The 22,933-nt window shown below is 39.7% G+C and overlaps 3 protein-coding genes across 3 annotated transcripts; all 3 read right to left on the bottom strand.

The window, feature by feature from the left end:
- Positions 1-7,287: 7,287 nt before the first annotated feature.
- LOC311039733 (uncharacterized protein) lies at positions 7,288-12,547 on the bottom strand. Its single transcript, XM_084049688.1, has 7 exons — positions 12,452-12,547; positions 11,921-11,995; positions 10,736-10,990; positions 9,439-9,696; positions 8,559-8,813; positions 8,092-8,203; positions 7,288-7,792 (listed from the first exon to the last, which is right to left on the bottom strand). Exons 1-6 carry the CDS (start codon positions 12,528-12,530, stop codon positions 8,121-8,123), a joined length of 1,005 nt encoding a protein of 334 aa, XP_083905814.1. The 5' UTR covers positions 12,531-12,547; the 3' UTR covers positions 7,288-7,792; positions 8,092-8,120.
- Positions 12,548-16,655: 4,108 nt separating this feature from the next.
- LOC311039578 (CDP-diacylglycerol--inositol 3-phosphatidyltransferase-like) lies at positions 16,656-17,336 on the bottom strand (the record flags this gene model as incomplete). The annotated part of the gene is made up of 1 exon (XM_084049518.1): positions 16,656-17,336. One exon carries the CDS (start codon positions 17,334-17,336, stop codon positions 16,656-16,658), a length of 681 nt encoding a protein of 226 aa, XP_083905644.1.
- Positions 17,337-17,889: 553 nt separating this feature from the next.
- On the bottom strand, positions 17,890-18,117 carry LOC311039708 (cytochrome c oxidase assembly factor 5-like; the record flags this gene model as incomplete). The annotated part of the gene is made up of 1 exon (XM_084049663.1): positions 17,890-18,117. One exon carries the CDS (start codon positions 18,115-18,117, stop codon positions 17,890-17,892), a length of 228 nt encoding a protein of 75 aa, XP_083905789.1.
- Between the last annotated feature and the right edge of the window lie 4,816 nt (positions 18,118-22,933).

The raw sequence follows: 22,933 nt of genomic DNA, 5'->3' as shown, positions 1-22,933 counted from the left end.
AATGCAATAAATACCTGCCACTTGCAGTGTCTTATGGACGGTCACTGATGTTCCTGTGGTAGGGTTCACCGCTATGCAGGTCAGGACTTGTGCTGCTACGCGACCTTTGAGACGCAGGCTCAGTTCTGGTCCATGGGAGGTCACATTGTTCCTGATCCAGGTGAACGTGCAGTTTGGGAAGCATTGGGCTGAGCACTGAAACTCATACAGGACTCCCACAGTCACTGTGTCTGGCCCATTGATCTCCACTGATGTGGGCCCACCTGCGTACAAAGGTAGAATATCTTATCAATTCATTCACAATTAAATTTGAATAGTTTAGTGAGTTAGCCTAGGTTTTCTAACAAAGTCAACTGCTGGATTTATTTTATTTTTGCCAATAAATGTTCTTTATACTTTTTAGATGCATTTTTTCACACTTACTTGCCAGTGCCACTGCTAGTTGTAGAATTGTGGCAATGAACATGTCTGAGGCGGTATTGCGAGCCTCACAGACCAGCGTTTCATATTCAACCCCGTGACTTAGTTTGACTGAAATAGTGTTTCCTTGCGAGGTTCTCAAAACCTCTCCGTTCCATTTAACCATCCATGTATAGTTACAGGAGGGGTAGCAGTCAGCAGAGCAGGTAAAATTGGAAGCGACTCCAACAAGCAGCTCAGTTGGACCGCTGATCTTTATGTTAGATAGTCCGACTGCAAAGTTCAGGAAAAAATACATTGTTATAATTCATTTATTTAAAATATGTATATTCTACTAACTTAAAAGGTTCCGAAATTTCTGAAAGACAGTGTTACTGTAGGTTAGAGTGCTATACTACCTGTCACCTACATTGAACTTGTTGAAAAGAAATGTAGTTATACTTTTTAGATGTATTTTTTCACACTTACATGACACTGGTACCTGTAGGCTAGTGGCAATGAACATGTCTGAGGCAGTGTTGCGAGCCTCACAGACCAGTGTTTCATTGTCAACCCCGTGACTTGGTTTGACTGAAATAGTGTTTCCTTGTGAGGTTCTCAAAACCTCTCCGTTCCATTTAACCATCCATGTATAGTTACAGGAGGGGTAGCAGTCAGCAGAGCAGGTAAAAATGGAAGCGACTCCAACAAACAGCTCAGTTGGACCGGTGATATTTATGTTAGATAGTCCAACTGCAAAGTTCAGGGATTAAAAAAATATGTATTTTTAAATATATAGTTATATGTACTGTATTTATTTAACTTAAAAGTTTTGAAGATTTCTGAATGACAGTGTTACTGCAGGCTAGAATGCAATAATACCTGACACTTGCAGTGTCTTATGGACAGTCACTGATGTTCCTGTGGTAGGGTTCACTGCTATGCAGGTCAGGACTTGTGCTGCTACGCGGCCTTTGAGACGCAGGCTCAGTTCTGGTCCATGGGAGGTCACATTGTCCCTGATCCAGGTGAACGTGCAGTTTGGAAAGCATTGGGCTGAGCACTGAAACTCATACAGGACTCCCACAGTCACTGTGTCTGGCCCGTTGATCTCCACTGATGTAGGCCCATCTGTGTACAAAGGTATAATAGTTTATCAGTTTCATTCACTATTACATTTGAATAGTTTAATAAGTTAGCCTCGATTTTCTAACAAATTCAACGGCTGGATTTATTTTATTTATTTTTGCCATTAAATATATAGATTACATTACATTACAGTCATTTAGCAGACGCTTTTTACCCAAAGCGACTTACAATAAATGCATTCAACATAGGTACTGTAGGCCCGGAAACTACTAATCACCAGAAGTCTTAAGTGCATTCTCTTCTAAAACAAGCAACTAAGAGTATACGTAGCGCTAAGGTAAAAGTGCAATATATCAGCTACCTACTTTCTTAAACAGATGAGACAAATAGGAAAATCAAATGAGCAAGAGCTAAAACAAATTAATAGATGTTTCATTATCCCACTATAGAGTTTTAGTTCAGAATTTGTTACATTTGAATTTCAGGCATAATTTCTTCCCCAAAAGTGAATATGCAGCATTTTAGAATGAAACGCTTCAATTAAAATGTAATCATTGTTAGTTACACTTTTTAGATGTATTTTTTCACACTTACTTGCCACTGATAGTTGTAGACTTGTGGCAAAGAACATGTCTGAGGCGGAGTTGTGAGCCTCACAGACCAGTGTTTCATTGTCATCTCCGCGACTTGGTTTGATCGAAATAGTGTTTCCTTGCGAGGTACTCAAAATCAGTCCATTATTCCCTTTAACCATCCATGTGTAGCTACAGGAGGGGTAGCAGTCAGCAGAGCAGGTAAAAGCGTAAGCAACTCCAACAAACAGCTCAGTTGGCCCGGTGATCTTTATGTTAGATAGTCCAACTGCAAAGTCCAGGATTTTTTGTCTTGTTATTCTATTTTTGAAAATACAACTTAAAACTTTAGAATATATCTGAACGACAGTATTACTGTAGGTTAGAGTACAATACTACCTGCCACCTGCAGTGTCTTATGGATGGTCACTGATGTTCCTGTGGTAGGGTTCACCGCTATGCAGGTCAGGACTTGTGCTGCCACGCGAACACTGAGACGCAGACTCAGTTCTGGTCCGTGGGAGGTCACATTGTTCCTGATCCAGGTGAACGTGCAGTTTGGGTAGCATTGGGCTGAGCACTGAAACTCATACAGGACTCCCACAGTCACTGTGTCTGACCCATTGATCTCCACTGACGTAGGCCCACCTGCATACAAAAGGTAGAATAGTTTATCAGTTGATTTACCTTAGGGGCGGCAGTGGCTCAGGGGTATAAAGTAGCGATCCTGGGCTCCCCCAGAGTTAGTGTCGAAGTGTCCTTGAGGAAGACGCTGAAAATTGCTCCCGATCAGCAAAGCAAAGCAAAGCAAAGCAAAGCAAAGTTTGTTGTTTACCCAGGGTGTCGGACTAAGCACGAAGCTTGTTTCCAGCCGGACCCTGCATGGAAGCCTTGCTCAAGGGCTATTCAGCGGTGATTCATGATTGATGTGATGAATTGGGGAATCGAACTAGGGACCTTCCGGTATCAAGGCCGCCCCTCTAACCACTAGGCCACCGCTGCCAGCAGGTTGGTGCCTTGCATGGTTTCCTCCACCATCGGTGTATTAATGTGTGTGTGATGTCTGGGCCACTCACACAGCTACCCTGTGTGTCTACAAACAGTTGAACGCGCGATCTTAAGGTATTTAGCGAGGTCTGTGGCGAGGTGAAAAAAACTAAAAAACGACAATAAATCGCTGGCACTGGTGAGTACATTATGATATTAAACTCTGGTGTGGAATGTGTTAAATTGCTGGATTTATATTATTTACTTTTGACAATACATGTTCTCGTATACTCACAGTTCACTTCTACTTGGTGTACCACTGACTTGATGGGCATCCCACTTTCTGTGACCTCACATTGGTACTTTCCACTGTCCGACTGCTGGAGGGGGCTAAAGGTCAGTGTGGTGTTGTGAGCCGAGAGATGGACTCTGTTGGAGACGGGTATGGGGACTCCATCTTTTAGCCATCTTATGGAGGCTGGGTTCTGTGAGCCCACACACTGCAGAGAGAAAGTCTGGCCAGCCACTGGCAGTTCTTGGGGTGCCGGTCGCACAGAAATAGGGTCTATAGGGAAAGGAAAATTATAATGAAACTTAGACATAAACGTGGAGGAAAACAAACGATGTTCAGAATTTGTTACAGGTGAATTTCAAGCATCACCCTCCCATATGCAGTGGTGGAAAAAGTACTCAAATGTTTTACTTAAGTAAAAGTATCAATACTGCAATGTATAAGTACTCTGTTACAAGTAAAAGTCCAGAATTTAAATAATAAATAATAATAAAAAATGACTGGAGTAAAAGTACAAAAGTATTGGTATCAAAGTGTACTTAAAGTACCAAAAAAAGTACTACATTTTTCCAATAGCCTAGGTATAAAATAGCGTAAAAGTGGTTAGTTTTATAATGTAATAATTTATATATATATATATGTAACTAGTAACTAAAGTTTTCAAATAATTGTAGTGGAGCCTCTGAGATGTGGTGGAGTAGAAGTAAAAGTACTGAAAACTGGAAATACTCAAGTAAAGTAAAAATATGTCAAAATTGTACTTAAGTGCAGTACTTGAGTAAATGTACGTAGTTACTTTACACCACTGCCAACTTACCAGTGACTGTCAGGATCTTGGTGGAGTTGATGGTTGCTCCTGAGACAGTGTTCTGGGCCTCACAGACCAGAGGTTCAGTGTGGCTGTAGTCACTGATCGTGACCTGTCGTTTGCTCTCAACGATCTTTATAGCTCCCTTGTGGAATATGGGTGTCTGGATCAGGTTGCCATGGAAAATGTGTTTGCCCAATGTCCATGTGTAGTTGCAGGACGGGAGACATGTCACCATACATGTGAACTGGTAGGTCTCGCCCAACTTCACTGAACTCGGGCCGTAGATGTACATATCGTTTAATTCTGCAACAAGGTCTCAACATAATCAGTCTGACTGTATTCTAAGCAGTGGTGTCAAAGGTACTCCATTTTTTTCACTTAAGTAAAAGTATCAATACTGCCAATGTAGAAATACAACTAAAAGTCTGGAATTCAAACTTTACTTGAGTAAAAGTACAAAAGTATTGGTATCAAAATATACTTAAAGTACAAAAGTAAAAGTAGTAATTATTCAGAATGTCCCATTTCACAAGTTTTCAAATGTATAAAATGTATAAAAATCTTTTGAAAATAGCAGATCTACAAGCTCACAATGCGTCGCATCGTGACGAATTGTTAGCCTGTAGATCGGCTATTTTCAAATGGCCGAAATGTATATACATAATGTATGTTTTTTCAAAATCTACAAAGTAACTAGTAACTAAAGTTTTCAAATAATTGTAGTGGTACAAAGTACAATATTTGCCTCTGAGATGTGGTGGAGTAGAAGTCAAAGTACTGAAAATTGGAAATACTCCAGTAAAGTCAAAATACCTCATAATTGTACGCAAGTGCAGTACTTGAGTAAATGTACTTAGTTACGTTACACCACTGATTCTAAGTTGACATGATTACATTGTATTTATGTGTGAGGAACAAAAAAAAACATTCTACACTAAACATATCTTTGACCTTGTTGAAATCATTGTTTTTTAAATACGTTTTTCTCTCACTTACTTGCTACTGGTAGCTTTAGGCTGGTGGAAATGAACATGTCTGAGGCGGTGTTGTGAGCCTCACAGACCAGTGTTTCATAGTCGACCCCTTGATTTGGTTTGAATGAAATTGTGTTTCCTTGCAAGGTTCTCAAAGTCTGTTGTTTCCATTTAACAATCAATGTATAGTTACAGGAGGGGTAGCAGTCAGCAGAGCAGGTAAAATTGGAAGCGACTCCAGTGGTCAGCCAAGTTGGACCGGTGAGCTTTATGTTGGATGGCCCAACTGCAAAGTTCAGGAAACGTTTTAGGCTTCTTTTTTTTGCAACTTAAGAGATTCTGATATTTCTGAATGACAGTGTCAATACTACCTGTCAGCTCCAGTGTCTTATGGACAGTCACTGATGTTTTCGTGGCAGGATTCAGTGCTATGCAGGTCAGGACTTGTGAGCCTACGTGAGCCTCGAAACGCAGGTTCAGTTCTGGTCCATGGGAGGTCACATTGTCCCTGATCCAGGTGAACGTGCAGGCAGGGAAGCACTTGGCTCTGCACCAAAACCCATATGGGACTCCCACAGTCAGGATGTCCCCCCCATGGATCTCCACTGACATAGGTCCATCTGCAAACAATTCATTCACAATTACATTAGGGTAGGAGACAATTATTCTCAGGCATGGACAACAACACTAACCCATAGACCATAGTAGCCTTGATATCTGGATGACACAATGTGAACATGCTATGTTTGCTTATACAGTGTTGAAAATAATTACAAATACTGTTGAGTAAGTAGAAGAAATAAGTATATAATATAATAATTATTATACTAATAAAATATGGATTTCATATAATTACATATCATTTTTTATTTAATTAAAATTACAAAAAAGATGATACTGTATAAAAACAGAATTTTATCTTACATGGTATTTCCACCATGGTTCCACTTCTCACTCTCTCACTGGCGAAAATTCCTTTAGTAAGAAAGAAAAGAAACAAATAATGGATCAATATCCATTTTCTGAGTGATCATCAAACCTGGCAAGTTAGTAGGAAAATGAAATACAGCAACAACAACAATACTGTATTCCAATCAAAACCATGTATTACCTGCCAGGCAGGTGAGAAGCAGAGTGAATGATGAAGGATGGTAACCCATGGTGCTGCAGACAACCAACCAAGACAGCAACCCTGGTGTCAAACATCTGCACGGTGAGCAGCTCTGCTTGGCTCTTATAGCCCTGAGGAAAATGACCTTATCCATTCTTATCAAATGATCACTCAAACCACAGATGACGGCATTGCCCAACATTACTGGCAAAGTGGATACTGCTGTTTGGCCTTGATGTTGGTTATCAGTATGTTTTCCTTTTACTGTATTAAGGGCGTGCTAATGTGCTTGGCGTCAGCTTAGGTATTATTGTGCCCTATGGGGTTGTTTCTTTTGTTCCCACAAAGTCTATTCAAAGACGGCTCTGACAATACTGTGCCTCTTTTCATTTTCATATCTGTTTGTGTTTCAAGCGCTTTTGTGCACTGTTTTATCATTACAGCCCGATACAATACAACTGCTGGTGGCAAATATCGGATACGGTTTTGATGTTGTTTTGCTATTTTGTTTGGTTTTTAATTGACCTTATGGGATTTGTTTGGCAAACACTGTTGTGCTGTCCTTCTTGCTAATGAAGTTTGTATCATTCCCTCTAAAATATGCAGTATAATCAGTCAATCAATATTTATCATAATTTATTCAATCACTTTGGAAACTTTTACAACAGTAAGATCACAGATGAGTTTCACCTGCAGTTGGTGCATAAATTATAGAGGTGTTCCTTGTATTGTAATGAAGTGAAGGCATTTAAAATCACAGCATACATTTTCAGAGACAGAAATGATTTAAGCATATCTGACAGCTAGACCAGGCTTATAATTGGTTATAGATTAAAAACACAAACCACACACACACTGTGATTGATTGCTCCCCAAGAAGTATTACCACATTAATTGTGTCACGCTGATATGAAGGCTGGGTGGGCCCTTAACTGTCAGTTCTAAGGGCCGAAGCTGGAGTACAGCAAATATGTACCAATTCATCTAATCACTGAAACACACAGCAGATACGCAGAATCTTTTTTTTATATACATTATTTTTATTGGTTTTTATAAGACATAACAAACCTGTACATCAACAACACATAACAAGGAAACAAACACCAGACTATGATGCATAATAAACATGAGTAATATGATATGAAGAGATACGCAGAATCTTGAACTTCAGAGCTGCGTTGCGAGCTTGTAGATCTGCTATTTTCACTACTTCTTAAACTTTTTTTAAATTTACTTTATTTCGGATTTTCGAAGATTTTATTTAAGAAATACTTTAGAAAAATGTTGGAATTGTTTTTTCTTTGATGAGAAGTTGTGATTTTTATGTTTAAACTTTTTAAAATCTTTTGAAATAATATAATCTTGAACCTCATTCCTTAAATTGGAAAGTCAAAGTGGCAAAGGTTCAACAAAGATCAATCATTTAACACATTACCGATAATATTACAAAAGCACAAGTTCATGGTGAGTGGTGACCAGGAGAGACAAAAAATACTGTGTCTTCTGTTGTCCAAAAACTAATTCTAGTTAGTTTCAAATTCCACCCTTGTGCTTTACCTGAAAAAGTAAAACAAGACAGATAGTTAATTGAATTTGATTAAGAAACCTTATGTACATTTCTCAATCAATTAGAACAATATACACACACGCTTTCATGTATGATATGCTAACAGTCTCACTTAGCCTATGAACTAGAGAACATATATGATTATGTCATATAGATGACATAATCAATGTATGGGCCATTTATAAAGAAGGATTCATAACAAATTAATGTACCTAATATGTATATACCAGAAGGACAGCTTCAGAAGGGAGAATCATCTTATCTGTGCAATAGAAAAACTATAGCTTACCTCACTGTACACTCATGCCTTCATGTGGATTAAGGGGGAATTACAGTGTAGACAATGAGGGCACACAGGAGCACAGCTGTGGTTTGTTGAGCACGAATGGCCGTGCCCTTCTCTGAAACAATAATAAACATCACCATTACATAATAAATCAGACCAGTGGTTCACAAACTTTTTGGCTCAAGACCCAAACTACTGAAAATAGCAGATCTACAAGCTCACAGCGTGTTGCTTTGAGCTGCGTTGCGAGCTTGTAGATCTGCTATTTTCACTACTTCTTAAACTATTATTTTTTATTTATTTATGGGAATTTTAAGATTTTATTTATGAAATACTTTAGAAAAAGATTTGAATCGTTTTTTAATTGATGAAAAGTTGTGATTTTTTTTGTTTAAACTTTGTTTAAACTAAATTAAACCAGTGAATTATAGACTAATACAAAGGAAATGAGACTTTTTTCATTTAAATACCTCCCACAAAAACATTTTTTGTGATGGTTGTTGTTTTCTTTGAGACCGTGTTCTGTGCTTCACAGCTGAGAGTGAATGACTTCATGTGATGCTCATGCTCCACCGTGATGTCTATCCTGCTGCCCTTCAACGTCTGACCATCCACCAACCAGGCATAACGACAAGAGGGCCGACACTCAGCAACGCAGATAAATGTAAATTGCTTTGCAATGTTTACTGAGTCTGGGCCTTTGATATGGACACTGGATGGACCCGCTGAAAATAAATATAGAACATAGAATTCATGAAAGAACTGTTATTCATATGTGGGCAATAAATCGTAACAAAAATATTGTTGATTATTATTATTATGTTTTTAATGTCTATATGTGTGTTTGTATGTATAGGTGTATTATTATTATATATATATATTTTAATTATTATTATTATTTTCTGTCTTATTTTTCCCTGTATATGGCCTCTTATGTGCATTTGATCTGACTTGTTTATGTTTTCCTAAGACCTAAACCCATTAAGACCGGGAACGCATCTGTGTGTCATTTTTAGATTTTTTTAAAAAGACTTATGTTTCTATAATATCAGTGGTTCTCAAACTTTTTCACGTCAAGGACCCCCAAAATTATATGTATGTAGCTGCGGAGTTGAACATTTTCGCTTTAAAAAATATATATATATTCAAAGATTTGCAAACATTTTCACGATTTAAAAAAAATAGCAGATCTACAAGCTCATAGCGCGGCACTCGGTGCTATTTTTGAATAACCAAAGAAAATCTTAAAACGACACAGATGACTTCCTTGTCTTAAAGGGTTAAAAATACAAAATTGATTTTAAAAAAAACCCAACAGTGTATAATCTTTAAAAACCCTCCATGACTTACACGTCACGTTGACATTTCTGACCGAGGTGGCATACAGGCCGGACATGCTGTTGGTGGCTTTGCACATGATGGTTTTGGAGGTTTCTGCCTCCTGAGGAACAACAGCGATGACGTTCCCCAGGCCCCCCAGCCACGGGCCCTTATCCACATGCCAGGAGTAGTTACAGGAGGGCCGGCAGTACGCACGGCAGCTGTAGCTGTGGCTCACCGTTGGGTTCATCATATCAACGCCTGAAATGGTCAGGTTAGCTGGTCCAGCTAAAAGGAGAAAGACAGGAAAATACATGGTTGTGTTCAGTGGTGTAAAGTAACTAAGTAACTAATTCTGAGGTATTTTTTACTTTACTGGAGTATTTCCAATTTTTTTTAATTTTCACTTTTACTCCACTACAGAGGCAATCTCAGAGGAAAATATTGTACTTTTTACTCCACTACAATTATTAGAAAACTTTAGTTACTAGTTACTTTGTAGATTTGGATTATCGTTACAAAACATATACATTAACCACAACCACTTCAGGCCTATTTAAACTTTGGCTATTTGAAAATAGCCGATCTACGAGCTCACAGCGCGACGCATCGTGACGTGTTGTGAGCTTATCTGCAATTTAAAAATATATATATATATATACTTTTGAAACCTGTGAAATGGGACATTCTGCATAATGAGCACTTTTACATTTGGTACTTTAAGTATATTTTGAATTCCGGACTTTTACTTGTAACAGAGTATTTCTACGCAACAAACATGTGTTTGGAACACACTAGATATGGGTATGTCCCACGTAAACAGAAGCTGTTGCTAATGACATTCATTGTGAGTGTTTTTTAAGGTTCAGTAACAGCATAAACATTAGCTTAGTGTTAACCATACAAGTTAAGGTGGTGTAAACGTAAGTGATATTTCTTTGTTAAAATAAGTGTTAAATGTCACTATATTCCAAGTCTCCATGTCTCCCCAGCTCTATAGTAAACAGAAAATTCATTTTCAGGTCGGGATACCAATTTTCATTATCAGTTGAGAGAACTCATACAGAAAACTAATTAAATTTGAAGTGATGAAACAAAAAGAATTAGCAGACAGAAATAGAACTGGAACACACAAGCTGATTAATGATCGTTGTTGGGTTTTCTCTCCTGGTTGTAAAATTGAGCTTGTAGATCTTCCAAGTAACTAACACAGGCTTTTGGTGTTGCTGTGCCTGTGCACAGATTACAAAGTGCTCCGGAATCATCCTAAAAAGTCTATAAATAACCTATAATCTAAGATCAGGAAACTCAATAATCAGCCACCTACCCAGCACCTGCCATTTCTTTGTGACCATGTCACTCAACCCTGTGTGGTCGTCCGTGGCCGTGCACGTCAGGGTGAGAGTCTCTGTCCACTTGAGCAGTGTAAAGGCCAGCACGTTGCCTTGACCCTGTGCGCCCTCGCCATCCACAGCCATGGAATAGGTACAGGAAGAGGAAGGACATTTTGCTACACACTCAAAGCTGCATGGCACGCCCACAGTCACGTAGTCAGGACCCACGATGTTGATTTCTGGTCCACCTAAAAAAATACTTTATATTAAGGATATGTATTAACTTTTTGGGGTTTTACAGATAAAATAGGATTGCACTGCAATGGCCATTGTATTTGAAATCTGATAATAGGAGATTCTCCAAAACAGAAATTAGAGAAACAGTTAAAAAATAATACCACACGTACTGAAAAAAATGAACTTTCAAGGTAGCTTCTATTTGACCACTTGGACCCTATATAGCCTACTTTGTACCAGTGTTGATTTTGACAGCAAATTATGATGTAGTTTTAGTCATAGTCTTTTGAATAAAATTCTATTTAGTTTTAGTCATATTTTCGTCTAGTTTTAATCGACTAAATATAAGATTATAGTCGACTAAATCTACAGTTGATTTAGTCGACTAAAATGTATTGTGGCGGTGCCTTGATGGCGTCGTAATGACTGATTTTACACTTTTGCATGCTGAAATTAGCCGATCTACAAGCTCACAACGCTTCGCAGCGGGACGCGTTGTGAGCTTGTAGATCTGCTATTTTCAGAGCACAACACCCGAGCGCAACCAAACATAAAATGACTTGTCTTTTAGTTCTACTGGATCTCTTCTCCACTAGTCCCTCACTAACATTTCAGTCTAGTTTGTATTTGTTGACAAAAATGGCAATACAGTATATTTAGTCTTAGTCATCATAGTTTAGTTTTTATTTAGTTTTCGTCTGTGAAAAAAGGTAGTCGACGAACATTTTTCGTCATAGTTTAGTCGACGAAATCAACACTGCTTTGTAATACAGCAAATAGTGTAAAGTAATCTATATTCACAAGCTCACAATACATCGCGACACGCGAGCTTGCACGGGGTATCTGCTATCTGTGAAGGTTTTGGGATTCATATTTTCCCCAAATATAGGCACAGCAGTTTTAATGTGGTTAAATATATTAGGATGTAGTGTACAAATCACCGTTATCACTTTCATCGTCATCATTGTCGGGTTCTCTGTCTTGTTCCTCTGTGAGAACTGTTCCCACCTGTAGGCCTACAGTACATGGTCAGATACACACAATGAACACAATGCCTCCATAAAGTGAAAGGCCTATTTCATTCTCACATTTAACTTAGTATTTAAAAGTATTTGACGTGCGTATCATCTCAGTAGTTCATTCAATGTTGCAGTTGACTGAATCCTAATTCTATGCCCTCGCCCCAACACACACACACAAACACCCAGGTACCTGTAGTCTGTCATTCACTCAGTCATTCAGTTTCGCTTCTACTATAAAGACTGGTGGTCTGAAATTTTTCATTTAAAAACTAACTCAGCTCGGCCTGACTGATGCCAGGGCGTTTCTTAACATAAATGCATCAGATCAGATCATCCTCAGCGACCATTACAAGTCAACACAATAATGAGTACCGCTTTTCCTGCCTACTTTTTTCTTTCTTTTTACAAAAATAAACAGTATATGACTTTTCTTGGTATGGTTTGTATTACCTGTCAGGTACACAAGCAATAGAAGCCACTTGAGGCGTGAATGTCCTCCGCTGTCGTGTGAGGTACGTGTACCGTCCATTGTTGCGTAGGGATCGCTTAAGGTGTGTACGGACACAAGGAAATGGAGAGCAACGTGGCTCAGTATGCTTATTCAGTCAACATACAGTACACGGGCAAACAGCTCTTATCAAAGGGAACAGGACTAACACATTTATACCCTCACATGCATTTCTATTGAAGACAGTGTTCTTAATGACTGTCAATAGGTTGTGGTTATACAGTCTGTCTAACCTCAGCACTACTTAAAGGCTCAAATAAAGACTAAAATCTGACCACTGGCTCAATAATATGATACATATGGATCTGCCCTATTGTGTCCAACCTACTTCTCATTCACCTCTGTCTTGTGTGATAGAGTATAGGTTACCACACCCTTGGGGAATTATAACGGTATCAGAATGAATTACTGAAAGTCAAACAGAAGTGGTACTACTCCCACACTGAGGCCAAATATCAGAAGGGAGCATTTAATTGTTGTTAATATAGTTTGTGTGTCTATGCATTAAAGTTGACACTCTTTGATTACTTTGAATTATTTCCCATACATGTTGACCATTTGCTTCCACTTAAATCCAACTACTGCACACGGACAGAGACACATATACAATATACATAAACAATGAAAAATAATAACAGCTGAGCCTCATGACAATTACTTTACATTTATTGAGCAGGAAATGTGTCAAACTAAGGGAAGGAGGGGAATATCAGCATTTTGGTATAGGCATGTCTCTGTGCAGATGTATGCGGTGTGTGTGTGTGTGTGTGTGTGTGTGTGTGTGTGTGTGTGTGTGTGTGTGTGTGTGTGTGTGTGTGTGTGTGTGTGTGTGTGTGTGTGTGTGTGTGTGTGTGTGTTTATGTCTATGTTCAATAAAGAATCCCCATTAGATACACATGAATGCGCCTCTAGTCGCATCGTGTGCGTGTGTGTTTATGTTCAATAAAGGATCCCCATTAGAGACACATGAATGCGCCTCTAGTCGCATCGTGCGTGTGTGTGCGTGTGTGTGTGTGTGTGTGTTTACGTGCCCTGGGCGGCCTAAAGGTCAGGATCTTTGTGAAAGTGTGACCTGCCGGAAAACACAAGCACATCCATCATCATTGTAGTCCTCCTTATCCTGTCTGTTTTCAACTCATACAGGACACACAATGATGTACACAGCATAATCGTCAGCGTTAATTTAACTCTGAGTATAAAAACGGACCCGTAAAGCTCCATTTGGGTCAATTTTTAGACTCTCCGAATTACAGTATTGTGACAAAGGCACATTATATTTATTATATTTAGCTGCTTGATCTATGGTTGTTATTATGTCTGATTGATATGTAACATCTGATTTACTTATGCTTGTTATTGTATCTGATTGATATGTAACACAGGGGTCTTCAACAGGGGGTCCGGGACCCCTAGGGGGTCCTCAGAGTTACTACAGGGGGTCTGCCAAATCTTTGTGTGGAGAACTTTAGCCAAAAATAGCAGATCTACAAGCTCTACAACGCCTCGCGCTGCTAGGCGTTGTGAGCTTGTAGATCGGCTATTTTTGGCAAAGAGCTATCTGTGTAGAGGGAAAAAGGAGCAGACCACATCTTCAACAAAGATCAATCATTTAACATAATTGACTGGTAATATTACAAAAGCACAAGTTCATGGTGAGTGGTGACCAGGAGAGACTAATTCGAGTTAGTTTCAAATTCCACCCTTGTGCTTTACCTGAAAAAGTAAAACAAGATTAAGATAGTTAATTGAATTTGATTAAGAAACCTTATGTACATTTCTCAATCAATTAGAACAATATACACACATGCTTTCATGTATGGTGTGCAAACAGTCTCACTTAGCCTATGAACTAGAGAACATATATGAGTATGTCATATAGATGACGTAATCAATGTATGGGCCATTTATAAAGAAGGATTCATAACAAATGAATGTACCTAATATTTATATACCAGAATGACAGCTTCAGAAGGGAGAATCATCTTCTCTGAGCAATAGAAAAACTATAGTTCACCTCACTGAACACTCATGCCTTCATGTGGATTAAGGGGGAATTACAGTGTAGAGTCTATCCAAAAATGAATACATTTCCTTAATATAAAGTATTTTTAGGTGGACCAGAAATCAACATTGTGGGTCCTGACTACGTGACTGTGGGCGTGCCATGCAGCTTTGAGTGTGTAGCAAAATGCCCTTCCTCTTCCTGTACCTATTCCATGGCTGTGGATTGCGAGGGCGCACAGGGTCAAGGCAACGTGCTGGCCTTTACACTGCTCAAGTGGACAGAGACTCTCACCCTGACGTGCACGGCCACGGACGACCACACAGGGTTGAGTGACATGGATGATTCCGGAGCACTTTTAATCTGTGCACAGGCACAGCAACACCAAAAGCCTGTGTTAGTTACTTGTCACTGAAAACAGCAGATCTACAAGCTCAATTTTACAACCAGGAGAGAAAACCCAACAACGATCATTAATCAGCTTGTGTGTTACAGTTCTATTTCTGTCTGCTATTGTTTTTTGTTTCATCACTAAAATTGAATTTGTTTTCTGTATCCTGTATGAGTTCTCTCAACTGATTGGATAAACATTGGTATCCCGACCTGAAAATGCATTTTCTGTTTACTATAGAGCTGGGGAGACATGGAGACTTGGAATATAGAGACACTTAACACTTATTTTAACAAAGAAATATCACTTACGTTTACACCACCTTAACTTGTATGGTTAACACTAAGCTAATGTTTATGCTGTTACTGAACCTTAAAAAACACTCACAATGAATGTCATTACCGGCATCAGCTTCTGTTTACATGGGACATACTCATATCTAGTGTGTTCCAAACACATGTTTGTTGGTTTGTTGACTCATCTCCTATAGTGAGAACTTCCTCTTGTGATGAGTAGTGATTGATTAAGAACACAACCATGTTTTTTCCTCAGTGGTGGTAAAAGTACTCACATTGTTTACTTGAATAAAAGTATCAATACTGCAATGTAGAAATATACTCTGTTACAAGTAAAAGTCCGCATGCATGCACATACACAAATGTAAGATCTAGAATGATAGATATACAGCTGCCAGGAATAAACATGACATTTCTGGGGGTTCTCTGAAGCAAGTGCACTTTTTGGAACAACGTACCACCATCCTCATTATCAAATACAAAGAAAAAAAAACACACCCAGTGTGAAGTGGGCGGTGTGGTCATCACAGACCCATGACTCACTTAAAAAAAAATCACACCCAGTGTGAAGTGGGCGGTGCGGTCACAGTGGTCATCACAGTGATGGAAGTGATTCACTTAAAAAAAAACATAAAAGTGTTTTTTAAGTCCATACTGCTATTCATAGGGCTGCACATGTGTCATGTGTTTCGCTAGCCAATCACAGTCCTGAATTTGCAAAGTCAGCCAATCACATTACAGCTAGTGGTGATGACACTAGCTGTAATGTGATTGGCTGACTTTGCAAAAGTATAGATTTGCATTGACTGTGGAAGGGTTAGGGTTGTAGACTGCGTTGTAGACTATTGGCCAATCACGGTGCAGGATTGGTCAGTGTCCAAACCTCACTTATAGGGGGCGGTTACACCGCCCCAAAAATAAAAAAAAGTGTTTTTTTTTTTTTTTTTAAGTGCATAGTCCTATTTATAGGACTATGCACATGTGTCATGTGTCTCGCTAGCCAATCACAGTGCTGAATAGAGTCAGCCAATCACAGTGCAGCTAGTGGTCATCACAGTGATGGAAGCTCACTTAAAGAAAGGTATAGATTTGCATTGAATGTGTAGGGGTTAGGGGTGTACAATGGGTGGCCAATCACAGTGCAGGGTAGGGGGGTACAATGGGTGGCCAATCACAGTGCAGCAAATGTCAATGTCCCAACCTCACATATAGGGGCGGTTACACCGCCCAAAAAGTAACAACTCAAACAACTAGAACAACAATGCAAATTATGATCATCCGGAACGCTAAAATGACCTATTACAGGAGCCCAATTGTTTTTATAAAGATGTCATACTTCATCTGGATCTTAGGCTTAGCAGTGATTCTTCTCGTGTACACTCTCAACAATCTCTCTTGCCATTGATTGATTGTAGGCGGTAATGATTCAAGTGGTTAAACAAAAATGTTCTGGGGGGTCAACTTGCTACGAATGGTCCCCGCATTTTGGGTCCTCGCTTGGCCTCGGTGGTCCTGGCCTTTTCGCGCTCTGCTGCGTCAAAAGCTGCCATATCCTGAGAGGCAGTGACCAGGTGCAGGAGGCTGATGCCGGACTTGAGGAGACAGATGATGGCACAGACTCCCTGGAGCCAGTACAGCCAGGCAGGCGGCTCTTCAATGTAATGGAGAACATAGAGCAGACAAAAGAACAACTCGTTCCCTGAGCACATGACGAACAGCACTGGCTTGGATGTGTAGTAAAGACGGAGGATGGGGTTGCCAGAGAGGTCAATGGCCTTGTGGCTGGCAGATCCCTTCATCGTTGAGCTGTGTAGGTGCAGCCAGTGGCTGGCAATGTCCAGACACATACTGAGCTGGAATAAGAACGTATAAGAAGGGTACAGCAGGGCCAGGTTTACCAGGAGGCACATGGTGGCACAGCGGTCTGTCAACATGTCCAACAATTCACCAAACTTTGTAGATTGGTAGAGTGCTCGGGCAGCGTAGCCATCAAAGGCGTCCAGCAGAGCACTGAGCAGGTAACAGAGGACGGCACGCACCGGGCAGCTTGTCATAAAGTAGAATGACATTAACGCCAGCACGATGCGGGCGTACCCGATCAAATTCGGAACGAAAAGGAATATGTTTTCCTCAGCCATATTTTACATAGGATTACAAAAATGAGTCAAAGACAAATGACGTTTGGGCTCCTGATCGGTGTAAACTAAGTTCTGTCCAGTCACATGCAAGGGTTGAAAAACATGTGTGGATGTTTGTTTTGGGCTAAAGGAGGAAAAACACAATGTGGCACTTAAATTGGTACAGCCGCACCAATGTCACACACAGCTTGGCCAATCCGCCAAGTCGATGGGTTGGGTTGGCTAATCAGGGAAGCCGGTCAGTCATATGACGTCAGTCATCTCCATATTTGGACAGACAGATTTGTGTTATTTATAGCAGTGGTTCTCAAAGTGGGGTCCGGGGACCCCCAGGGGTCCTTGAGGGGGTTTCCAGGGAGTCCGCAGCTAAATGATTGATGGTTAGGAACAAAATGAACCCTTAAAAAGGTTATAGGAACTAAAGGGGCAATTTGGTTCCATTTGTACTCTCTCAAGAGTTATGGGGGTCCGTGGCCTAATGCATTGCATACCAAACGGGGGGTCCTTGAAATAGAATTTTAAAACAAATTGGAACTCCATATTTGGGCGCCTATCAATATCCTTTCCTTCCACGGAACCTTGACCTTGGGTCCAGCATGGACCTCTTGCACTCAAAGAAGGAGGTGTGCAGGGCCTTGCAATGGCCCTCCTTCAAGCACTCACTGGGCAGTTTTCCCTCCTTTAAGACGCAGTCGTGATGAAGCAAACATTCCTTAAAATCCTCTCGAATACCAGCACAAGCTCTGTTATCCTGCTCTTTATCCTCGTAGTGTTTCGGCATTACTGAAAATCAACTATCATTGTTAGAGAAATGTTAATCTCCCACGACAGATTAATGCTTTTTGTTTAAAATTTACCGAATGGGTTCCCTGATTGGAGAAATGTTAATGCAGGCCATTGGTTGGTTCTTAATGACACACGCCACCGTTCCATTTGTTCTTTACAAGGCTTCATCATCATACCATTTGATGATGTCACCCCTCCATCTCGCTCTGATTGGACAGTAGTCAGTCACACTTGACTCAGCCAGAGTTCTGGTCCAAATGAGTTCCACACTGATGTCATGAATATGATCCATAGGGAAGCCATGCTGTTATGTTTACCTTTTGTAATTTTTTGTCAAAATAAAAAAGTTCCTTTTTTATTTTGAAGCTCTATATTGTGATGTAATAATTGCAATAGAGTGTTTCAAGTTCAGAAGTTGTCACTTCTTTTGTAATCACTTCCAATTTCATTTGTTTATCCTTTTTCCTGTATGAGTTCTCTCTCATTGGATACAATTTGTATTCTGACCTGAAAATGCATTTCCTTTTTACTAAAGAGCTGTAGAGACAGGGACACCCATAGCGGTAACTATAAGAGTTACCATAACAGTCTATTGCAATGATTACTGTCAGTATATAGAGTATGAAATAATTAAGGATAAATGCTAAGCATGTAAATCTTGCAGTGATACCAAATAAGTGTTGCTTGGTAAGCTACGTATGTCAAGGGTTCTCAAACCTTTTTATACCAGGACCCCATTTTATGGCGACCCCACACTTTTCAATTTCAAAATTGAAAAGTGTTAGCCACATGCAAGGGTTGAAAATGTTTATTTTTTCAATTTCAAAATTGAAAAGTGATAATTGGAAATAAAGCTTATTTAAAAACAAAGCATACATTGGTAGCCTTGAATATGAATATGTATTAGAAAATATTTTCTCTTATCAACATAGTTAAAAAAGCAGTGTTTCTGTACACATTTGTAAATGGAATACACAGTATATAGCCTACTGTATATCTGCCAGAACCAAAGAGAGTGCAGTCACAGGCTATGCTTTTCAAAAACAAAACATTAATGGGAAGGATACATTTTTCTTTTTTCAGTTAAGTGTGACTCCACCTTCCTGCGACCCCTTCAGTTGGCGCTGACCCATATTTTGAGAACCTCTGAGCTGTTATGCCCTGCTAAATAGAAAAAGTGCGCTGGGTTTAACTTGGCATTGGCCAGAATTTTGTAGCCTACACTAGAAAAAAGCGGACCCTAACTACCTGAAAGCCCCGTGGGAGGCCGGGACCTTGACCCACTGCCGGCCTTCCTCCCAGCTGTCCCCATCACCTTTGAGTGTAGTGTATATTGATCAGGTACTTATCGATTAATTTCTTAGCAATTATTCTATTGATTACTTTCCCAGTTAATCAAGAAGTGCGATTTTTAAAATATTTTGATTAACCACTTAACGGTGGTTAATCAACACCGCACAACGTGTCATGATTTTTTTTTAATAGCCTATCTACAAGCTCACAATGCCCCACATTGCAAAAAGAGACATTAGAAAATGTGTTGATTGCAAAATTTGATTTGATCAAAACAAACTTATTACAAACATGTTTGAATGCTGAGTGCTGCGGGTGATTGGAACATTAGAGGCACCCCGACTTACAATAGAGGGTGTGGCACGGTAGCCTGGTAAACCCCCCTCCCTCCGGAAATCTCATTTGCATTTCAAAATGTGTGTCGGAAGCTTCTTCCATTTGACAGAGTCAGGTTAGTGGCACGAGGGGAGGGGAGATCAGACAAACAACCTGTGTACTAGTGTGAACGGGTCATTCTAACATTAATGACAACCTGGAGGAAGACCCTTGGAATTAAGTCCACATGCTGAGGTCTTCAGCAACAATAATGTTTGTTTGACAAAAGCGAAGCAGGAAAATCGGTCTATTAGCAGCATCAATGGACAGCAAGCTTATTTAACATGATCATTTTCACACTTGTACCTTCACAGCACAGTGTCACAGAAAAATGCACAGCGGCACCATGACACTGAAAATTGCCCAAGATAGTTCAAAGATACAAAATACAACAATACAAAGTAGTTCATCACAAGGCAAGAAGTTCAAGGGGCTGGCACCATAGAGTTGAAAAATAAGGCTGGCACATCTAAAAGCCATAATCTATGAAGGCTCGGAGAAATGAATAAAGAGCAAAAAGGGCCCACAGTGCCACTCGCAGGAACGTTTTGGTATGACAACAGTTATAACGTTACATTAAGTAACAGCATCAACAGCATCAAGCCCTTTATTTAAGTATTTAAAAGTATTTATTTAAGTATGTATGTGGCCAATAGGCAGTGGTGGACAAAGTACTCAACTCCAGTACTTCAAAGTCAAGTCAAAGTATAGATACTCCTGGTCAAATATTATTTTACAAGTGAAAGTTACAAAGTCAAATTTCTACTTGAGTTAAAGTGCTGCAGTAATTGCTTTTTAAAATATTCAAAGTATTAAAATAATACATTATTCAGTTCATTGTAATGCCGTTTAATTTTGGTGAATGGATATTCAGTGCATCTATAATCTCTCGGGTAGTAAGGCTGGAAGGCTCTCGTGTGAACAAGAGGTGCTCATGGTAGGTGTGCATCAGTAGGAATGGGAACCGGGAGGTGAAATAGATTAGAAGACAAAGTCATCAGGGGGAAAACCTTACCCAACGTCTCCTGGACTTCATCAGGCTCCCTGTCTCTTCAGAGCATAGACAACATCCATGGCGGTCACGGTCTTTCTCTTGGCGTGCTCGGTGTAGGTGACGGCGTCACGGATCACGTTCTCCAGGAAAACCTTGAGGACACCCAAGCTCTCCTCGTAGATCTGACCGGAGAGGAGATACGCTTCACGCCGCCACGGCGAGCCAGGCGGCGTATAGCGGGCTTAGTGATTCCCTGGATGTATCACGAAGCACTTTGCGTAAACACATACTGTGTGTGTGTGTGTGTGTGTGTGTGTGTACGTTTTAACATAAATATTGGGAGTGAAATGGTTTAATAACAAAAAAACACGCACTTCCGGTATTGTAATGTTATACATTTATATATCCACCGTAGATTCGATCTACACGCTCACAACACCTCGACCAATTATTTGTTTGCCGACATTGAGACTGGATGCACAGGTGATTGTTTCTAGCAATCAATTCTCAACCTGTTGTTTTGGGGTGCCGCTGGTTTCAGCACACCCCAACCCCCTCTTGTGTGTTGGCTAGTGAGGCGCGTCCTAGCGAGACCTGATAGAATGGGTTTCATTGCGCGCATACTGGTTGCACGCAGCACGCATACTGGTTCTTATCAGTGTGACGTCGTCTGTTAAGGGGTCTATTAAATAGAGCATCGCAGTTGCGCAGAATCCGGGTGCCGGAAGTAAATACTCAATGCATTTTCCCCATTGACTTTTCCAAAAATATTTATATCAATGAATTTAAGCCTAGAATCAAGCCATCCAGGATTCTGGTGAATCATGACCATAAAACCTTTTTTTCTGTGATTTTTTAAATTTTATATTTAATGATATGATATACTATGTTTAATAAATACCCTTTGTTTTGCCGTTTTCAAAAAAGTTTTTTCACAGAATCAAACGTTTTATGGTCATGATTCACCAGCATCCTGGATAGCTTGATTCTAGGCTTAAATTAATTTATATAAATATTTTCGGAAAAGTCAATGGGAAAAATGCATTGAGTATTTACTTCCGGCAACTGGAAGTGGGCGGGAACTGCGACGCTCTATTGGGCTACAGAGTCGGGAGGGTGAAGTGACAATTTAAGGACTTTAAAGACCTTTTGAATACCCCCCAAAAAGTAAGAGAGAAAAGAAAAACACCATCACTGCATCAAAAATTATCAACAAACAAAAAAAAAAAGGTCAAACATGAATTGACCAAATTGTCAAATAATATAAGAAAGAGGCAAACATTTTCAAAACAGACGATCTTCATTCTCACAACGCCTCAATCTAGATTTATAGATTTATAGAGTAGTGTAAACCTTTATTCTCACTGATGTAGTTTTAGTTTTGTGCCACTAGAGGGCAGCCTGTACCTATCTACCACAGACAGCTGTGTTTCTTTACATTAGAATGTGACTATGATATGAAATGACTAACTTTTGTTTTTTTACTTGTTGGTGTTGTAATATGTACATGCTCTTTGCCAAGGAATACATTTTAAAAAATGAATCTGTATTTTAGGACAATAAAGAGTTAAAAACAAACCACCAATTATAATCATCATCTGAGGAACACACTTTTATTTCATTTTCCCTTCTAGTAATTAAGTGGATATGTTTGATGAATATAAATTTGTGTTTAGACTATGTTCCAATCACCACTACATTATGATAATATCTGTGGCCCCACTCATAAAATCAAATATTATGTTCTGTAAAAAAAAAAAAAGCACACACTGTTAGTATATGGCCATATATTGGAATGTCCATGCATGGGCATATTGGTTGGATGTATTCTACTGATGACATCAGGGATCTCCATATGGGCATAAAAGAGACAAGGACTGATAGATAGAGATCATGTAAGGGCATAAAAGGGACATAGACGGATATACAGACATCTCCGTATATGGGCACAAAAGGGACACAGACGACAACATATAGGTCGAATCGGCAGTGCGACGAAGGTGTGAGGGCCACGTACAGTTGCTAGATTCTGTGAGAGAAACAAGCAACCAGGTCTAGGAAAACCAGCCCAAAAGCAGGGACTATGGGCCACATGAGCACTTTAACATATACATCAGCTATTTGAAAATAGCAGATCTACAAGCTCTGA

This window comes from Gymnoscopelus microlampas, assembly GCF_963454915.1.
Source record: "Gymnoscopelus microlampas genome assembly, chromosome: 23".
Lineage (NCBI taxonomy): Eukaryota > Metazoa > Chordata > Actinopteri > Myctophiformes > Myctophidae > Gymnoscopelus > Gymnoscopelus microlampas.
Note: the sequence above shows the minus strand (reverse complement) of the source record. Positions and strands in the feature narration are given on the sequence as shown.